A 20,482-nucleotide genomic window follows, 5' to 3' on the forward strand; every position below is an offset into this window, starting at 1 on the left:
TCCATGTCTCGAAAAAAAACGAAAGAAAGGAAGGAAAGAGAAAGGAAGGAAAAGAAAAGACAAGAAAGGAAGGAAGGAAGGAAGGAAGGAAGGAAGGAGACAGAAGGAGAGATATAGAGAGAGAACAAGAGACGCCTAGTCATCGGAAAACCACGTGGTCTACCTAGCTGGGGCTTCCGGTGACCTAACCCTGCTTTGAAGCTACACCCCGTGCTGTTCCCCGGTGCGCCCGCGTCGGCGGGGTATTTTGGCCCTCGGAGGGACCCGTAGCCGCCGTCTCTGCCGGCGTCCGTAACCGGGAAACCCGGCGTCCGGCGCTGCAGGTTGTGCTCCGCGATGTCTGGTGAGGAAGCCCGGCACAGGGCAGAGTCCTCCGAGGCCCGTGCGGCCGCGGTCAGCGACATCCAGGAGCTGATGCGACGCAAGGAGGAGATCGAGGCGCAGATTAAAGCTAATTACGACGTCCTGGAGAGCGTGAGTGTGGCCGGGGCTCCGGGCGGAGCGGACCGGGAGGCCTGCGGATGCGAGGCCCAGGGGTTCCTGCCAAGCACTAACTAAGCGCTTTCCATTCGCTACAACCCCTTGACGTGGGATTTATCTTCATTTTTTGACGCATTAACTTTGTGGGTTTTAGTTTTTTTAAATGCAGCCCAAGCTGGCCTCGAACTCGCGATCTTGCTTCAGCTTTCCAAGTGCAGGAGTGACAGGCCTGAAGCGTTAGTTAAGCTGCCTTGGTCACAAAGATAGAATATTTGCTGAGGCATAGTGGTCATCACCACGGTCACCCTCTGTAGGCAGCGTTACCGGGTTTGGCGTCCCTTGCCACCCCGCTTTTCATTAGGACTTAATAAACGTCATCGGTGAGAATTAAAATGCAGGGTGTAGGCAGGAGAGGCACCCTCACTTGTAATCCCGGGCACTTGGAAGGTGGAGGCAGGAAGATCTGGAGTTCAGGATTATTCTTGGCTACGTAGTTAGCTCGAGGCCAGCCTGGGCTATATTAGACTCTGTCTAAAAATAAAATAAGATGCAGATTCTCATTGGGGTGGGGAACAGACACTGCATTTCAAGAAAACTCCCAGCTGCGCTGCTAAAGACTGTTTTAAGTGACAGGTAAAGGACATTATCCTTACTGTAAAAGGGGGAAACTGAGGCCCAGAGTGGAGCAAATGCTTGCCAAATTAAGAAGTGGCACTGGTGGGTCAGATTCTGTCATCTGTCTGCCTCCAAAGCAGACTTTTTTTTTTTTAAACCGCCAAGTCTGTTGTTGGTTGTTTTTACTCTTTTTTTTTGGGGGGGGGGCGCCACCCATCTCCCAAATAAATCACACACGGAGGCTTATTCTTAATTATAAATGCCCAGCCTTAGCTTGGCTTGTTTCTTGTCAATTTTTCTGAAATTATCCTATCTACCTTTTGCCTCTGGGCTTTTCCCATGCTCTTACTTCTGTAAATCTTACTCTTACTCTGTGGCTTGCTATGTAGCTGGCCCCTGATGTCCTCCTCCTCCTCCTCTTGCTCTGTCTTCCTCCTCCCAGATTTCTCCTGTTTATTCTGTCTGCCAGCCCTGCCTATCCTCTCTCCTGCCTTGCTATTGGCTGTTCAGCTCTTTATTAGACCATCAGGTGTTTTAGACAGGCACAGTAACACAGCTCCACAGAGTTAAACAAATGCAACATAAAAGAACGCAGCACATCTTTGCATCATTAAACAAATACTCCACAGCATAAAGAAATGTAAACACATCTTAAACTAGTATTCCACGACAGTGCCACATACCAGGTACCATTTTACCAGGTGCTGGCTTGTATGTGTGCTGTGTCAGGAAACTGTCACAGCTGCCCTGTCAAGCTGGTCTGTGCCCCTGAAGCTGAAAGAGGCCAAGGCAGGGGCTGGAGAGACAGCTCAGTGGTTAAGCACTGGCTGTACAATCAGGAGGCCTGGAGTTCGGATCCAGCACCTACTGTATAACAATCCACATGAATCTCAAACACCTGTAACTCCATATCCTTGTGGATACATTTAAACAGACACATTAACAAACACAAATCTCTTTTTAAAAACGTGTGTGTGTGTGTGTGTGTGTGTATGAGTGAATGAAAGAAGTCACTTGCTTAAAGTCACAAGTGGGGTTCAGACCTCAGGGTTGGTCAAGTAGAATTAAACATCTCGCGTATTGTTATTCTTTTGGTATTGGCCTCCTATTTACCATTTAACCAGGTGTGGTGATGTATACTTGCAATCTCAGCACTTAGGAGGCAGAGGCAGGGAGATTACCCCATGTTCAGGGCCAGTCTGATCTACACAGATGCCTCTTCCAACTATTGTGGGCACTTCATGCACATGGTTCGCATATATACATGGAGGCAAAACACGTACACAAAATAAGTCTTAAAACTAAACATGCTGAACAGTCATAGCTGTTAGGGAATGGTAATTAACATCATAGTGAGATACTACTTTATACTCACTAGGAAGGGTATAATGAAAATGTAGGTAATATCTTAGGGAGAATACAGGGAAATTGGAAACTTCATACAACTGTAAGATGGTGTAACTTAACTGCTGTCCAAAACTGTTTAGCAGTTTCTCAAAAAAAAAAAAAAAAAATTAAACAGTTACATAACCCAGAAAATCCATTCCTCCCATGTGATAATTACGATAGCAAATACATATTCATCCCTAAATTTGTACACATTGTTTAAAATATCCAAGAAGTAGAAACAACACAAATATTCTTCAGGTAACAGATAGAATATAGTCTAACCATACAGTGGGATATTATTTGAAATAATAAAAGGAATAGTGAATTTTATTGGATAATAAAAGGAATAGTGAGCCGGGCGGTCGTGGTACACGCCTTTAATCCCAGCACTTGGGAGGCAGAGGCAGGCAGATCTCTGTGAGTTCGAGGCCAGCCTGGACTACCAAGTGAGTTCCAGGAAAGACGCAAATCTACACAGAGAAACCCTGTCTCGAAAAACCAAAAAAAAAAAAAAAAAAAAGGAATAGTGAATTAATCATATTATAATTAGTAGTAATTCATTCTATAATGTAAATAAGCCTTGAAAACATTGTGATAAGGAAGTTACAACACACCATGTATTGTATGCGTTCTCTGTCTCTCTCTTATCTTGCTACAACTTCTGGCTAGCTCCCTGTACTTACTATATAGCCCAGGCTAGCCTTGAACTCTTGGCAATCCTTCCGCTTCAGCCTCCTGAGTGCTGAGATTATAGATGAACACCATTATACCTAGCTTGTTTTTGTTTTTGTTTTCTTGGCCTGCCAAATGTTAGCATTGTAATTGTGTGTCAGTGTACCTGGTGTTTCATGGTCATGTGTATGAAATGTCCTGTTCTAATATGAGTCTCTAAAGTCTCCCCTGAAGACCTGAAAGCTAGAAGTTTCAGGGTGATGGTCTTGGGCCATGGTGGAATCTTTTTTTTTGTTTGTTTGTTTGTTTTTTGTTTTTTTTTCGAGACAGGGTTTCTCTGTGTAGATTTGCGCCTTTCCTGGAACTCACTTGGTAGCCCAGGCTGGCCTCAAACTCACAGAGATCCGCCTGGCTCTGCCTCCCGAGTGCTGGGATTAAAGGCATGCGCCACCACCGCCCGGCTCATGGTGGAATCTTTAAGAGATGGAGCAGGGAGGTGTGCCCTTGCTGGGGTAGTTGCTATAGGTCACTGGAAGTATATGCCCTGGCTGGGGTAGTTCCTGTTGGTCATTGGAGGTATATGCCCTTGCTGGGGTAGTTACTATAGGTCACTGGAGGTGTGCCCTTGCTGGGGTAGTTCCTGTTGGTCACTGGAGGTGTGCTCTTGCTGGGGTAGTTACTATAGGTCACTGGAGGTATGTCCTTGCTGGGGTAGTTACTATAAGTGATTGGAGGAGTGCAGAGGTAGTGGAGCCACAGGCCTTTCCTTTTTTTTTTTTTTCTTGCTCCCAGGATCATGATGGAAGTGGCTTCCTCTACCATATGCTTCCATGTGGATGTTCTGCCTCTCTACAAAGCTAAAGACAAAGTCTCCAAAAATACATACATACCTGCATACATACATACATACATACATACATACATACATACAAACCTGCATACATACATACATACAAACATACATACATACCTGCATACATACATACATACAAACATACATAACATACCTGCACACATACATACATACAACCAATCTGTCTGTCCAGTTCTGTACTGAAACTTCAAAACCGTGAACCCAAATAAACCTTTTCTCCCGATGTTGATCCTGACACTCAGGCATTTTCTCAGCGTTTCGGAGCACCTCCAGGATAGGTGGCCCTGTCCAGTTGTTCAATGACTGCCAAAGGTTTGGGGAGTGGAAGGCTGCGAGTGTTTACTCATGGGTCCTGGGTAGGTTGGTCAGGCTCTCTCTGCATGCCCCCTCCTGTGTCTTTAAGAAAAAAATGTCTTTCTCTTTTGAGACAAGGTCTTGGGATGCAGTCAGTCTGGTTTTGATTTCCATACGCTCCTACCTCAACCTCCTGAATGCTGGGACTGTTGAGTGGGCTTTCAAAGGTTTTTTTTCTTAGGGGGTGTTGATGCAAATGTACTAAAACTGATTGTGGTGATGGGTGATTAACTCTTGGACATATTACAAGCCACTGAATCGTATACTTTGAGTGGCTCCGTTATCTGTGTATGAATTCTGCTGCATTTCCACTGTTTTAAATGGAGGGTCCCAGATTAGCCTGGAACCTAAGCTCGTTGTCACGACTAGCCCCAAATGGGAGTGTTCTCCTTGACTACTGGAGAACTGAAGAGAACTGGCACAGTCCTCCTCTCTCAGCTTACCTTGAGATCCTTGACTTGATCCCATCCTTCCTCACAAAGTCACAGTTAGAGGTTCTGGGGAGTAGGAAGTGGACATATCTGGGGGCCACTCTTCAGCCCACCATTCTGTGTCTGGCTCTCTACAAAGTGTTTATTCAAGTCTATGTATTTGTCTTTCAGTAGGTGTGTGTTGTGTTCCCATTGTGCGGCCAAGGGCACTGAGGTTTGGAATGTGTCTTAGATTGTTGTCAGCTTGTGTATGGCAGAATTGGGATTGAGATCAAAGTCTAGGCCGCTGGGCAGCTCCTGCCCACCCCAGTACCAAACATTCCATTGCTTTCATGCATTGTCCCCTGATTTATGTAGGGAAGCATCAGAAAAAACTTCAGGTGTGGTGGTTTAGGCCTGTAATCCCAGTACTTGGTAGGCTGGAAGCAGGAGGATTGCTGTGAGTATGAATTCAAACTGAGCTGCAGTGTGAGAGTCTGCTTCAGGTAAACACTTGATAAAACAGGCCCTAGAGCAGAGGTACGTTCCATTGACTCAGGAGGCTGAGGCACGAGACTTAGTTAATTCCAGGGAATTGAGAACAGCCTGGGTAAACATAGGCTAAAGATAAAGTGTTAAAATGAGTGTATTGTTTTGAACAGGGACTAAATTCCCAAAGTTCAGATTCAGAACCTGCTAATGGATATCAAATGCAAAAGCTCTCCCCTTTCCCTAATTCCCAGCCACTTAGTCTCTTTCCCTGGAGGCAGCCAGTACCATCCAGTGAGTGATGAAAAGAATCTTGGTAGGCCTCTTACATCTTTTTTTTTTTTGAAGAGTCAAAACCTGGCCACAGCTGGCTGTCTTTGGAGTTTACTCCCCCAGCTTCAAGGCTTCAGCCAGGTGTCAGCTGGGAAGGAGGGGTTGGAGGGGTCAGGTCAGGGATGGGACTGAGGGGGAACCTCTGAAGGCTCTTTGAGTGATGTGTTGTTACTGTAATTAATTGGTTTTGGAGACAAGATCTCATGTATCCCAGGCTGTTATTGAACTTACTGTGTAACCAAGGATGACCTCGAACTTCTGATCCTCCTGCCTCCACATCATTCACCACCACACCTGGCTAATGCCGTGCTGGGGATGGAGTCCAAGGTTTAATGCACACTAGGCAAGCACTGTACCAACTGAGCTGCATCCTATATCCCTAGTATTAAAGTTTTTTTAATGCTGCAGAGAATCAAATTCATGGTCTTGCATATACTAATTAAGTGCTCTACCACTGAGCTACAGTCCAGCCCTGACACCTTTGTGTGCACTAATCTCATGCATTGCTCGCATTTTTTTTTTAAGACTTCATTTTATTAATGTGTGTACAGTGTGGGGAGGGGGTGTGTTGGTGCCCAGAGTGTGTATGGAGGTCGGAGGACAACTTTGTGGAATTTGTGTTCCTCGTCTACCTTTATGTGGATCCCAGGAATTGAACTCAGGTCTTTAATCTTGCTGGCAGGCGTCTTTATTCCCCGACCCATCTTTCTGGCCTCATTGTTTTCATTAGTACCGGCTGGGGAAGGTAGCTGTAAGGACACAGTTAAAGAGCCTGGTGTGTGCTAAAGAGATCACTGTGTGGCCCTTACTATCACTTTTGCTGTGAGTTAGAAGGACAAGGGTCTAGGGAATTGCGTCATGGTGTCCTTATCCGTGAGATCTTTTTAACCACGTGTCTTTCTTCCAGCAAAAAGGAATCGGGATGAATGAACCTCTGGTGGACTGCGAGGGCTATCCCCGGGCAGATGTGGACCTGTACCAGGTCCGAACAGCAAGGCACAACATCATCTGTGAGTGACCCTCGCTGGGGCTCTGGCTTAGCCTGCGGTGGGGATGCTGAAGACACAGGGGGATGATTAGTGTTGAGCATTACAAAGCTTTTCTGCTTTGACAGAATATCTTGTCACCTCTGTGGGACTGACAGCCAAGGGACTAGAGGAGACTAAAGAGTTCCATGGTGAGGGGTTTCTTTTTCTATTTGAAGTACTTTGTTTGATAGTCAGGTGGGGTGGCACATGCCTTTAATCCCAGCACTCGGGAGGCAGAAGCAGGTGGATGCATCTCTGTGAATTTGAGGCCAGCCTGGTCTACAGAGCGAGTTCCACGACAACCACCTGTAGAGAGACCCTGTCTAAAAAAACAAACAAACCAAAAAACCCAAACAAACTCAAAAATACAAAAAAAAACAAAACCCTTGCTTTCCAGCTGGGCATGGTGGTGCCCAACTATAATGACCAGGCGTTTGAGCCAGTCTGGGCTGTATAAGGAAGTAAAAAGCAAGGAACGAAAACTTTGTTTCATTTTGGGAACTTTACTGAATTAACAGTAGAAGCCTGTACCAGTACCGCTTACCAGCTTACCCATCAAATCTATGAAGTAGAGTCAGGTCTCAGGGTAGTGACCTGACTGCCTCCATTCAAACAGGAAAGCCCTGGACTGGCGCTCAGCGGGGACCCTTGAGGCGTGCAGTACAAGGGTCAGCAGAAACCAGGCTCTGCCTCTGTCTGTCTTCAGGGCCCACGGGCTGGGTTCCAGTCAGGAGGCAGGTGACAGGAGAAAAGGCCTTGGCACCCTACCCTCAGCTCGCGGTGCCAGTGAACATTGTCCTTTCACGGCCCCACTGCCTGCCGGGAAAGCTGGGCAGGCCTGTCTGCTGCAGGCCTGTCACTGTCCTAAGTGAGTCTTGTGGGTGTTCGTTTGTTTCAGTGAAGGAACTAGCAGAGCCTGGAGAGGACAGTAGGTTTGTGCTTCTGCCGCGACAATGTCGCTGCAGACTGTGTTATCTCTGACTGTTCTGAGGTGAGAAGTCCAGATGGTCTCACTGACAAAACCAAGGTGTCAGCAGGGCCTGGCTCCCCCTCGGCTGGGGGGAGGGTGTATTCTTTGTCTTTCCTGAGGCCACCTGTGTCTCCTGGCTCCTGGCCATCGGCTGTCTTTAGAAGTAGTGATCCCATCTTTCTAGACTTTGGTTCTGTTATCACCTCTTTTTCCCTGGTCCTCCCACCTCCCCCTTTAACTTGTTAAGACCCTTTGATGATATCAGGGCCTCCCAGAAAATCCAGGCTCCTCCCTCCTCTCAAGATCCTTAATTACACCTGAGCTGCACACTCTGCTTTGTTTCATGAGGTCACGTGAGCACCAGCTTCCGGGGTGAGGATGTGAGCATCTTTTACCTGGCACTGGTAGATAACCAGCCCTCCATCCTAGTTACACTGGGCGATTAATCACCCACCATTTGCACTTAATGATTTCCATTGAATGCGCCCCTCTGGCTTCTTCTGCTGAGTGTTTTGGTAATGAGGCCTGCTTCTCAAAAATAGGATGCAGAGTAAGATGTAAGGTCCCTTAAAGCCACAGTGGGATGACAGAGCATCCTCTTTACCCTGCATATCCTGGTCTTAAAAAGTTCCAGCTTTGCATGAAAACAGCTGAGGAGATGCTGAGAACAGGAAAACCATGCCAAGACAGGCAGGTGTGAGGCCAAGTCTAGGTTTTACTCTAAACCCCTAAGCCCCCAGGGATGTGGCCCACTCACTTCCACAGTATTAGCGGGACCTTGGGGATGTCTGAGGGATGCTGGTTTTTATTCAAATGATTAATGTCGTGTTTCAACACCATTCTTTTCCCATTAATTTGAAATGCATCAGCATGTGTGTGTGTGTGTGTGTGTGTGCTGGGGATGGGACCTAGAGTCTCATGCTTGAGTACTTACTGTATCACTAAGCTACATGCCAATTCCAGCATAGGTTTTCAGTTAAGCGTAGCCTATTTCTGGACTTTGTACACTATTTTTCTCTCTGTGTTAATTTTATATCATCGGAGTGACTTCATTATGTGTTAATATGGTTGAACAATTCCCCCTTATTAGCATTCTTTTGAAAAAAGTATTCCCACAAGTTTATTGTATTCTTAAACAGGGACTTTTCTTAAGGAACGGTCCTGGGCTTACATTGAAATTGGGGAAATAATGCAGAGAGGTCTCATCTGCTTTGTCCATGGTGTCCTCCAGGAAGCAGCAAGTGTTAGCAGGGTACATTTATGACAACTAAATTTGGTTTTGAAATAATTGCTGCAGAAGCATTTACCCAGGCGACCCAAACGTTTTGAATTCCGATGTGGAATTGAAATGTATTAGGAGCCAAGTCATCCCTCCTCTCCCCTCGGCTGTGTGGTGAATGTGGACTGTGCAGACATTCCTGGAGGTTCTGGGGCTCCACGTGGGCTTTGCCAATCGGGTGGCTTTTCTAGTCATAGTGACCACATATGACATTGACTTTGCTTAAACCTTCCTGATCTGGTGTCTAGTTTTTGTTTTTTCTCACCTCTGACCTCTGCCTCTGTGGGCTGAGTACCCGAGTCCTGTAACACCCGAGGGCCTCATCTTTGCTCCATAGTGACAGGAATGTCAAACCAGGTGAGAGGACCCAACAGCCCCCAGTCAAAAGCTCTGGCACAGTTGGAGAGTCTGTGGCCCATGGGTGCCAGGTGCGGGTTGGCAAATGGAGTGACAGAACCAGGCTGTCTTTGAGACTACCGATGAATTACTTGAGTAACGTGGATTGAAATAAGGAGTGGAAGCCGGGCGGTGGTGGCTCACGCCTTTAATCCCAGCACTTGGGAGGCAGAGCCAGGCGGATCTCTGTGAGTTCGAGGCCAGCCTGGGCTACCGAGTGAGTTCCAGGAAAAGGTGCAAAGTTACACAGAGAAACCCTGTCTCGAAAAACCAAAAAAAAAAAAAAAAAAAAAGAAAGAAATAAGGAGTGGAATCCAGAGAAGTAGGGGAATCATTTTTTAGGTTTAAAAAGGATATTAAATGCCAGCTACATGCAGGACTGGCCTCCAGACAGGACCTGATGGCCTGGCATGGTGGTTCATCATTTAATTTTAATTTTAATTTTTGTGCATAGGTGTTTTACCTGCATACGGTGTGTGTTCCAGGTGCCTGCAAAGGCCAGAAGAGGGCGTTAGATCCCCTGGGACTAGAGTTACAGAAGGTTATGAGCATCTGTGTGGGTGCTGGGATTGGACCGGGTCCTTTGGAAGGGCAGCTGGTACTCTTAGCTGCTGGTCCATCTCTCCAGCCCCTCATTCAATATTATGAGTTCGCTTTTAGCACTGAAAAATTAGAGGCCACCGCCACCCCAAGCCCTCAGTTTTCAGCCTTTCTAGAAAAATCAAAGGTTTGGCAGCACTGGATTTGTGTGTCAAGCAGGAGCCCGTAGTAGTTGCCCGACCCCACTGAGCGTCCCCACACGTGAGTTACAAGGGTCTTGTGGCTTTTTTTTTTTTTTTTTTTTTTTGTACAAGAATTTAAGAGAAGGGGCTGAAGGGATGGCTCAGTGGTTAAGAGTACTAGGTGCTCTTCCAGAGGTCCAGAGTTCAATCCCCAGCACCCACATGGTAGGTTGTAACCATCTGTAACTGTGGTCGCATGGGATGTGATGCCCTCTTCTGATGTGCAAATGTACATACAGACAAAGCACCCATAGACATAAAGTACATGAATACATCGTAAAAAAAAGAATTTAAGAGAAAAAGAATTGTTTTGTTTGTTTATTTGAGACAGGCTTGTATGTACCCAAGGCTAGCCTTAACCTCAATATTTAGCTGAGCATGGCCTTGAACTTGTGATCCTTCGGCTTCCACCTCCTGAGTTCCTGAGTGCTGGGATTACAGGCATGCCCCACCATGCCTGGGTTATGCAGTGCTGGGGCTCGAACCCCAGGGTCTCATGGGCACTCACAAACACTTTACCAACAGAGCTACACCCCCAGCCCCCGTGAAATCCTTCCAGCAGCCATTCTGCCTCACTGTTTTTTGTTTGTTTTGTTTTCCTGGAGATGGGGTGTCAGGCACCCTATACTGGCCTCCTGATCCTCCTGCCTCTGTCCCCAGGTGTTGGGATTGCAGATGCTGCATCCTGCCCGGCCACCTCACTCCTGCAATTGTCGCTGTTTGTACATGAGGTCTGGCATGGTTGCGGCTGGACGTACCAGATTTCTAGGTCTCAGCAGGGCTGTGCTGCTTTTGAGGGGCCTGCTTGATGTCCTCGCCTTCCTCACTGGACAGCTCGCTCGTGAGGCCGGCCCTGTGTCTGGTTCGTGGGTTTGTCTGTCCCTGTGCGTCCATGGGCTCTGGCTTTGTGTCTAGTGTCTAATAAGCACTCGGTAAACTCATCCGTTGTTACTCTTTTGGTTGCTGTGACAAAGTAGCTGATAAAAACTTAAAAGGATGAGTTTGTTCTGGTCCCAGTCTGAGGCTGTAGTCCATCCTGGTGGAGAAGGCACCCAGGGATGATGTGCCCGCATCAGGAGGCTGAGCGTTGGATGCTGGTCCTCTGTCCGAGCCCCTGTCTCGTGGGACGTGCTGTCCACATTCAGGGTGGACTGTCCTTCCTCAGTTAAACTTCTCTGGACATGCCCTTAGAGACAGCTCCAGAGGCTTATCTTGGACGATTCTCAGTCTCATGAAGTTGACAAGGTAGAGCATCACAGTAAGCAAATCCGGGTGTCTCATCTCATCTGCCCCGTATCCTGAGCTGTTTTTCCTTGCCTCTGACATGCCGTTCTCTTCCCAGGTCTACAGAACGATCACAAGGCAGTGATGAAGCAGGTGGAGGAGGCCCTGCACCAGCTACACGCTCGGGACAAGGAGAAGCAGGCCCGGGACATGGCTGAAGCCCGAGAAGAGGCCATGAGCCGCAGTCTGGGCTCCAACAGTCCCGTCCTTCCCCAGGCCTTCGCCAAAGTGAACAGTATCAGCCCCGGTTCCCCGGCCAGTATTGCGGTAATCCTGCCTGCTCCCCTAAACCCACTCCCAGGAATGCTGTGAGTTAGGTAGCCCTGGGCTGTGGATCCTCGCCAGAAGCCAAACCCATCCTCTCGTTCTCTGGCTCTGAATTCCTTTAACACTTGCTGGCCAGAGCTTGGTGTACATAGGGTCAGTCCACGGGACTCAGGGAGAGACCTGTTGTGGGACACAGTGCAGAAGGAGACACTCTTCTCGGAACCCTTTTCCCTGAACACTGAAGAAAAAAAGGATGAGAAGAGCTTGAGATGCATTCTGTCTTTCTGGATAGATTCTGAGCAGACATCTCAGCAGCGTTACTGAGACGGACTTCATACTCTCCACAGGATGCAGAGTAGTCAGAGCTGTGCGTCCAGCACTGCAGCCAGCTTCCGAATATTTCCACAGATCCTAAAAGGAAGCCCTGTGGTCCAGACAAGCCCCTCGGGACTTGGCAACCGCCGGTCTGTCTGCACAGATCTGCCTGTTCTGTACATTTCATGGGAAGGCAGCCACATGATAGTCTCCGTGTTCGCTTTCTTTCACTCAGTCCTGTTTTCAGGGTTTATTCAGGGCTTAGTCATGTATGTGGGCTTCAGATAATATCCCATTGTGTGGTAATGTGCTTTGTGTGTCAGTTAGGGTATGTTCGGATCACTTCTGCGTTGGGGCTGTTAATATGCTTCTGTGACTGTTCATGTAGAAGTTTGTGTGGGGGCTTGCGTTTACATGGAATACTGCAGCCATCCTCCAGGGTAGTACTGCTCTTCTCCCAATTTGAGCCATGAGGAGAAGCCACACAAACGTGAAGCTACCTGAACCAGGATGCATAGCTCCTGGGAAGCAGAACTGGATTCCGAATCCAGATCCTACAAGTCATCTTATGGCCATTAAACCCCAAGACTGGGGCCTGGAGGGATGGTTCAGTGGTTACGAACACTGACTGTTCTTCCAAGGGACCAGGTTCGATTGCCAGTCCCACATGGAGGTTCACAACCATCTGTCGCTCTAGCTCCAGGGGATCCAATGCCCTCTTCTGGCCTCCATGGGCACCTGGCACACAAGTGGCACACAGACTTACAAGCAGGCAAAACACCCATACTCATTTAATAATAATAATAATAATAATAATAATAATAATAATAATAGAACTTAAAAAGTCACAAGACTGCTGGGTATGGGTTCATAATCCCAGCTACTCAGGCAGCTAAGGCAGGACCGTCACAAGTTTGGGCAACTTAGCAGAATCCTGTTTGAAATTCAAAGTGAAGAAAGACCGAGGATGTAGCTCTTGGGTAGAGCTCTTGCCAAGGTTGGATTCCTAGTGCTGTAAACAATTTAAAAAGCAAAATAAGTCACAAGACTGCAGACTGTAGTCAGCTCTAGTCTGGTCACAGCTGGGTCTGCAGCATCGAGCACCTAATGCAGCCAGCCTGTGGCGGGTGTTTGTGAAAGGATGAGTAAGTGGATGTCTATAATCTTGGGATCTGAAGTAAAAGGGCCATGCTGGTTCGCTGGCCTCGTGCTCGTGACTGCTGTTGAGGGTCTTCGAGGGCAAATGCTTGTCTTGTCCAAAAAAGTAGGCCTGCGTTTGCCTGCTTCTTCTTGCCCTTGAACCCTGCTCAGAAACTCCAGAAGGCAGCTTTTTTCTCTGTCCTCAAAGCTTCTGTTGGGCACATCTGGACACCATTTGCTAGGTCTGCCCTAGAGGGAACCTCCAGGATGAGGTGGTCCACTGACCCACTGACCTTTCGTGTATGAGGAGTCGAAATCTTTGAACTTTTTGCTCTGAGTTGGCCATTCTTCCCTTGTAGAAAATGAGCTTTTGACCTTGCCACTGAGTTGTATACTGAGCAGTAAAAATGACCAGAAACGCATTCCACCTCTTTGACGGTTTCTAATTTTCTCCTGTCTTTAGGGCCTGCAAGTGGATGATGAAATTGTGGAGTTCGGCTCTGTGAACACCCAAAACTTCCAGTCGCTGCAGAACGTCGGCAACGTGGTGCAGCATAGCGAGGGGGTGAGTGAGGGTGCCCTGGCATCTGGGTGCCTCACAAACTGCAGAGGCATGTGGCTCACAGTTAGGGGTGGGATGGAAATCCAAGAGGAGGGACCTGCAGACTGAGGGGTTCTAGTGGGGATGTTTCCTAGTCCGTAGACGGCACAGCTTGCTCAGGTGATGGACCACTAATTCCATGACCGGGGCTCCACCCCCTAAGTGACACCCTCTAAAGCCCAGTCTCCTACACCATCACACCGGGGGTTAGGCTTCCGGCCTAAGAACTTTCTGGAGGGAAGCAAACATTCAGCCCATAGCACTGGGCATCTGTCTGTGATATTTTGGTCCAGAAGATGTTGGTGGGTTCTTTGCTGCTGACAGTGTAGTTCCCGAAGAGTAGTCTCGTTGCATCCCCTGCCTGGGATGCTTTTCCTTCCATTTCCCATACTGTCTTTACACAGCTGAGTCCTTGGTGTGCCTTTCCCGGTCACCTGGTCTAAATCCCTCCTCCTGTGTATCCAGTGCCTGTTTGCAGTCACTCTTCCGGGAGGTCTCTTCACTCTGCCACAGGCTCCATTCCCCTGCAGCTGCTCATGGGCCCACTTGTTCACACTGCCTTCTCCAGACTGTGAGGTTTCCAGCTTCACACCAGCATGACCGTGTGTGCGTGTGCATGCTTTTCTAGGTGGGGACCGTGAAGAAAGGTCACAGGCTCTGAGAGTGCCACCGAAGGCTGTTTTTATGTGAGACAGTCCCTGTGTATCCCGGGCTGGCCTGGAACTCACTGCGTAGCCTGGGATGATCTCGAACCTTCTGACTGTATCCCCTCCACTGCCTCCACCTCCCAGCTGTGCTCCACTGTGCCTGGTTTTATGGAGTCCTGAGCCAGCTCTCCAGCCCGTGGACATATGTTCTTACTTCTCCGGGACATAGGCTTCTTCTGGAATTTATGTTGTAATTAGTGTGGCCCATCCCCAGTCCACTTTTCCCCCAAGTGCATAGTGGCTGACCCAGTAGCATTTGCTATTGTTACTTCACACTGTCACCCTGTTACTGTCAGATATCTTCGTATGTGTGATGGTCTATTTGTTCTGAGCCTTAACACCTTGCTATAGCGAGTGCAAAAACCATTTGGAAAGTTCGCAGGCTACAACCACCGACTCTGCTTCTGTGTCTAGAGCAGTAGCTCTCAACTGTCCTAACGCTGCGACCCTTCAATAGAGTTCCTCGTATTGTGTGACGCCCAACCAGAAAATGATTTTTTTTTTTTTTTTCCGTTTTTCGAGACAGGGTTTCTCTGTGTTAGTTTTGCGCCTTTCCTGGATCTCGCTCTGTAGACCAGGCTGGCCTCCAACTCACAGAGATCCACCTGCCTCTGCTTCCGGAGTACCGGGATCAAAGGCTTGCGCCACCATGCCCGGCTACAGATGTGCTTGTAAACATGTCTTGTTAGATTCTGGAAGAGGATGTGTATATGTCTGGGAAACAGAACCAAAGCACAAAACAAGGCCAAAGTCTCTAGGTTATCTTCCTGGCCATTTTCTAGCTCGGGACCTTCCAGGAAGCCTGTGCGTCTCCTAACAGAGAGTGTTTGCTCTTGGCTGTCTCTAGAGTGTAGTTTCCTAGAGCAAGACCAACACGTTCAGCGTTGATCGCTCTGTATAGTCACATCACTACCACCACAGTAAACACACAGAGCCCTGGACCCCAGGTGACTCAGTTTCCCTGGTAACTAGTCCTTCACTCCATCACTGATCAGCGCTCTGTCAAAAGTTTATATTTTCCAGAACGTTACAGAAGTATAACCGTAGTGCGGCTCCCCCCAACCCCCAAAAGGTCTCACTACATATCCCTTGTTGGCCTCAAACTTGCCATGTAGTCAGGCAGCCTGCCCTTGAACTCATAGAAATCCTCCTGCCTCTGTCTTCCAAGTGCTGGGATTGAAGGTGTGCACCACCACACCCACCATTATACCCGGCCTCGGTACTGCCTTTTGAGCGTGGCTCTGTGCACTGTCCAGAACAGGTTGGTAGATCTTGGGTGGTGTGTGCATTCATGTGTGTTACACACTTTATCCACTTAGGAATGAGGGACACTTAGGGTGGTCTCGAGTTTGGGTGATGATTGACAGATTGGTTTTAATCTGCATTTTTCTAGATAAATGTCTCAGCTTCTTTTTTAAGATTTACTTAATTTTTTTTTTGGTTTTTTCGAGACAGGGTTTCTCTGTGTAGCTTTGCGCCTTTTCTGGAACTCACTCGGTAGCCCAGGCTGGCCTCGAACTCACAGAGATCTGCCTGGCTCTGCCTCCCGAGTGCTGGGATTAAAGGCGTGCGCCACCACCGCCCGGCTTACTTAATATTTTATATGTGTTTTGCCTACATTTATATATGCATACCATAGGCATGCCTGGTACCCACTGAGGTCAGAAGAGGGCATCAGATCTCCTGGTCTCGAAAATTATTAAGGTCCAGCTTTAATAATCTTCTTCCCAGGAGGCCAGAAGAGAAACTCCAAACAGCACAAATTATTTTTGGGAAAAGAGTCTAAGCACACCGAGCTCTTAGTCTGTCTGCTTTATTCCTCTGGGATAAAATCCTTTCTACACAGCTTCAGTTCTGCTCTCATGCCTAGCTCCTGTCTTGCCTGATTTCTCTCTACATTTATCTGCTGTCCCCTCTAAGTTCTATTTTGATTCTCTCGTCTTAGTTCTTAGTTCTGCCCCATCTTGGTGTTACTCGTCTTGGTCTTTGTCATCTTGTTCTTCCCTGTCAGGCTCTTCCTCATCTTCCATCTCATTCTTCTAGTTCTCCATCTAGTTCTCCAGTCAAAATACTCCTCAGCCTCTGAGGTTTACAGTTATATACCCATGTAATAGCAGTGCTCTAGCCAAAGCAAGGTCACCAGGCTTGAATTCCTACAGGGTCATAAAGGCAGACAAGAGTTTTTCTCCGGCAGTGACCATCAGGCTTTCTTTTACAACCCAAAAGGGGAGCAGTAAAGGAGGAGGTCAACTGAGAGCTAAAATCGGTTAATATATCAGAAAAAGGGAATTTACGTGCTCACACTACATTCCTAGAGGTGGTTACGGAAATGTTAGGAGTCTATAATGTTAGTATAAATAGCACTAAGGCTGTATAAGAAAGGAGGGTCCGAGCTTAATTTGACTTAATTCAGGAGATTGTTTGGCCTTGGATGCTTGATAGGTATTTCAGATAAAATACACTGTTATGAGTTCTTGGAAGCACACATAGTATACAAGAAAATCATTGCAGGAATCAGCTAATATATAATACTATAATATTATAATGTATTATATTATATATATTACACATAATAATATATATAATATAAATATAATAATAGCTAATACAAAAGCTAAAATATCACCAAGACTTCTTAAACCACGGCTTGACCTTCGGGAAACTCCTTGACCTTTCCAAGTAGTATCCTTTGTGGTAGTAGCTGGATTCCATTATATTTTCCTGTGGCTTGCAGCACCCTGGGACTGGAGTTACAAGACAGTTCTGAGCCATCATGTGGACCCTAAGACTCGAACCCAGGTCCTCTGCAAGAGCAGCCAGTGCTCTTAACTGCTGAGCCAACCATCCTTCCAGCCCCAGGTCTCAGCTTCACTGTCAGGACTATAAATCCTCCTTCTAGAAGCTTTCTTTCAAAAGAATATTTTGGAGAATCCCAACATGTCAAATGTATAAAAGCCAAGCTGCAGGGGTAGTCTGAGGTCACATGCTTGGTGCCAGCTCCAACCCTCAGAGCCCTGAACCAGTCAGAGTCTCGGTTCTCTTTGGCTGTGCTGTTAACGTTTTTGTAGTTTACAGTTTTATGAAGATTACACTCTTGTAGCTCAGACTGTTTCATCAGATCTCCTTCCAGAAGTACAGTGTTTAGATCAAAAGCATATATTTTCAAAGGAAAAGAAACCTTGATTGAAAAAACTTACTGTCTTGGACTAGGGGTGTGTTGCTCAGTGGTAGATCACTTTTCAGGCTCCAGGTCCTGGATTTGATCTTCAACACTGTTTTTGGTTTGGTTTGGTTTTTTTGAGGGAGTGTTGTTGTTTTGAGACAGGGTTTCCCTGTGTAGCCCTGACTGTCCTGGAGCTCACTATGTAGACCAGGCTGGCCTCAAATTCATAGAGATCTGCCTGTCTCTGCCTTATGAGTGCTGATATTAAAGGTGTACACCACCACCGCCACAACCGTTTGTTTTTTAAGTATAACTATATATACATGCATCATTTTATTATAAAAACAATGCATGTTTAGTTCAGCCATAGGAATGTCGTAAGTTCTTCGTTACAACATAGATATTGAAAACACGGTTCAAAGTGAAAGAGACCTAGCACAAGGCCATATGATTCCACTCAGTAACTGTCTAAAAAGCAGTCAGTGAATCACAGACAGGGAGGAGTTGGTGGTTGCCGGGGATGGAGGGACGAGGATGGGGACTGACTGCTGACGGTCTTGTGGGTGATTCAGACGTTCTGTAGTTAGTGGTGCCGGCTCATAACTCTCTGAGTACAGAAAACCCACTGAGCGTGTACTTTATTATATGCAAATTGTGTCTCAGTAATAACTAGAATGCCTGTTTATCTTAGGAACAAAATCCCACAGTGCAGAGATGTTTAAAAATCAAAGCCCTGTGTCTCTCCCTCCCTCGGTCCCTCCCCTGTGTGTGCTCACTTCTGGACTGGGGGCTGGGTCCAGACACAATGAGAGCTCATTGCGGGGCCGACATTAATTCAATAATCCCAGGCATGCAATTTCACACCCTGACAAGTGTTACAAAGGGAAGCGCAGGAGGCCTGGAGGAGAGCAGTGGGGTCCTGATTTCGTTCGGGGTTGAAGGAGAAGGCTCCTCAGGACTGAGCCTTGGTGTGCATAGAAGTTGATCAAGTGGCATGGCCACCAGAGGAGAGCCTTCAGGCTGGTTCGAAGGCCGTTGGAGCGGGAGAAGCAAGGCCGCCAGAGGATGGTGGGTGGAGCTCAGAACCAGGAGACTAGAGAAGGGCAGGAGGTGGAGCTGGGAGGTTGTGGAACAGGGAGGTGACCAGGTGTCAGGCCACTCAAGGCCAGCCTTGGAGTGCCTCATAATGACAATCGCCGCCTTCTCCTGCGGAGCAGAGGGAGCTGCTCTGCCTCCCAAGCTGGGCAGGGTTTGTCTTAGAGATGTCACGGGTGCTAGTTAGCAGGTTTGGGGGTCGGTTTCCAGTATCTGGGGCGGTGTCCGAATAGGGTCCTAAATAGTGACCAGGTGGTTAAATACATAAACCTGTGGGGGACATTCTTACTCAAATCGCTGTGCTTCCTACCACTGAATTTTGTCTCCCACCACCTTGAAGTTATACACAACTCCTTCCTTAATACCTGCTTCGGGAGCCTGTCCGGCGAGGAGCCCAGCACCCTATAATTTCACCGTCAGGAAGTGGCTTCTCAGCGTTCTGCTTGAGTCCATTTTGAGTGTTAAGGAAGCTGAGGCCAGAGTGACCTTCTTTGCCTTTCAGAAGCCCCTGAATGTGACGGTGATCCGCAGAGGAGAGAAACAGCATCTCAGACTGACTCCGAGGCGCTGGGCAGGAAAAGGACTGCTGGGGTAATGCCTCTGCTTTGTTCTGGGCCAGCACAGTACCCATGGGGTGTTCTCAGAGGAGGCTGCTGGGGTAATGCCTCTGCTTTGTTCTGGGCCAGCACAGTACCCATGGGGTGTTCTCAGAGGAGGCTGCAGGCAAGAGGCAGCGAGTCCTCAGGTCATCTGAGTCTCTGCTGCGTTCCTTACCTGAGCATCGCCTTAAAGAGAAGGAAAGGGCTGGTGAGATGGCTCAGCAGGGAAGGGGGCTTCCTGCCAAACCTGTGACCTGAGTTTGGTCCCCAGTATCCACATGGTAGCAGGAGAGAACTGATTCCTGCAAGGTGTTCATGGCACACACACTTACAAACTCTCTTCTGTACACAACGAATACATTGAAAAATACAGTTGGGGGCTGGAGAGATGGCTCAGCAGTTAAGAGCACTGGCTGCTCTTCCAGAAGACCCAGGTTCAGTTCCCAGCACCCGCACGGCAGTTCACAGCTGTCTGTAACTCCAGTTCCAGGGGACCTGACACTCTCACACAGACATACATGCAGGCAAAAACACCAATGCACATAAAATAAATAAATGATTAAAAAAAAAAAAAAGACAAATACAATTTTTAAAAAAGAGAAAAGTGTTGACGCAAAGCCCCGCTTCACCGCCGGTTTCCCAGGATGGAGCCGTCAGGCTTGAACCCTGTCTCTGTTTCCTTTCACAGCTGCAACATTATTCCTCTCCAGAGATGACTGTTCCCAGGGACCTGCAAGAAAGCTGCCTTCAGCCAGGCCCTGCCCTTGGGCCTGGTAGGGATTTCCTCATTCTCTTCAGTCTCTGAGGTGTAAGGATCTGGAAGAGAGCGGGCGAAGCGTGAACATGGAGGTGGAGGAAATGCTCTGGCCACCTGGTTACTCTCTGCATTGAGGCATTATTAAAAACGTGATTTGTGCCTAGCTAAGTCTTGTGCAAATTAGGCCGTAGCCCTATCTGGGAATTTTCTACGTTGAGTTGGAATGATTCTAGCAGGTAATGATCTGACTTCATGTTCTTTTTTCTTTTTGAGACAGAGTCTCCCTCTGTAGCTCTGGCTCTCCTGTGTAGCCCAGTCTGGCCTTGAGTTGACAGAGATCCTCCTGCCTCTGCATCCTGAGTGTTGGGATTAGAGGCGTGCACCACCATGCCTGGCTAGACCCTGAGGGGTATTTATTATACATATATGATTTTTACTGAAGGTTTTGAGACCTTCATACATGCATACAGTATATTTCTCTCC

The 20,482-nt window shown here is 47.6% G+C and overlaps 1 protein-coding gene across 1 annotated transcript; it reads left to right on the forward strand.

The window, feature by feature from the left end:
* Window positions 1–263: 263 nt before the first annotated feature.
* Psmd9 (proteasome 26S subunit, non-ATPase 9) lies at window positions 264–20,167 on the forward strand. Its single transcript, XM_059249241.1, has 6 exons — window positions 264–474; window positions 6,524–6,626; window positions 11,414–11,622; window positions 13,541–13,642; window positions 19,146–19,234; window positions 19,931–20,167. Exons 1-6 carry the CDS (start codon window positions 337–339, stop codon window positions 19,956–19,958), a joined length of 669 nt encoding a protein of 222 aa, XP_059105224.1. The 5' UTR covers window positions 264–336; the 3' UTR covers window positions 19,959–20,167.
* The last annotated feature ends 315 nt before the right edge of the window (window positions 20,168–20,482 follow it).

Source organism: Peromyscus eremicus, chromosome 23, assembly GCF_949786415.1.
Source record: "Peromyscus eremicus chromosome 23, PerEre_H2_v1, whole genome shotgun sequence".
Taxonomy (NCBI): Eukaryota; Metazoa; Chordata; class Mammalia; order Rodentia; family Cricetidae; genus Peromyscus; species Peromyscus eremicus.

What these genes read in the sequence shown, in the direction of transcription:
- Psmd9 (XM_059249241.1), top strand. Translation starts at nt 337, where the DNA reads ATGTCTGGTGAGGAAGCCCGGCACAGGGCAGAGTCCTCCGAGGCCCGT. An exon ending in GTTCCCCGGCCAGTATTGCG is followed by an intron (nt 11,623 to 13,540) that starts GTAATCCTGCCT and finishes TCCTGTCTTTAG; the next exon opens with GGCCTGCAAGTGGATGATGA. An exon ending in GCAGGAAAAGGACTGCTGGG is followed by an intron (nt 19,235 to 19,930) that starts GTAATGCCTCTG and finishes TTCCTTTCACAG; the next exon opens with CTGCAACATTATTCCTCTCC.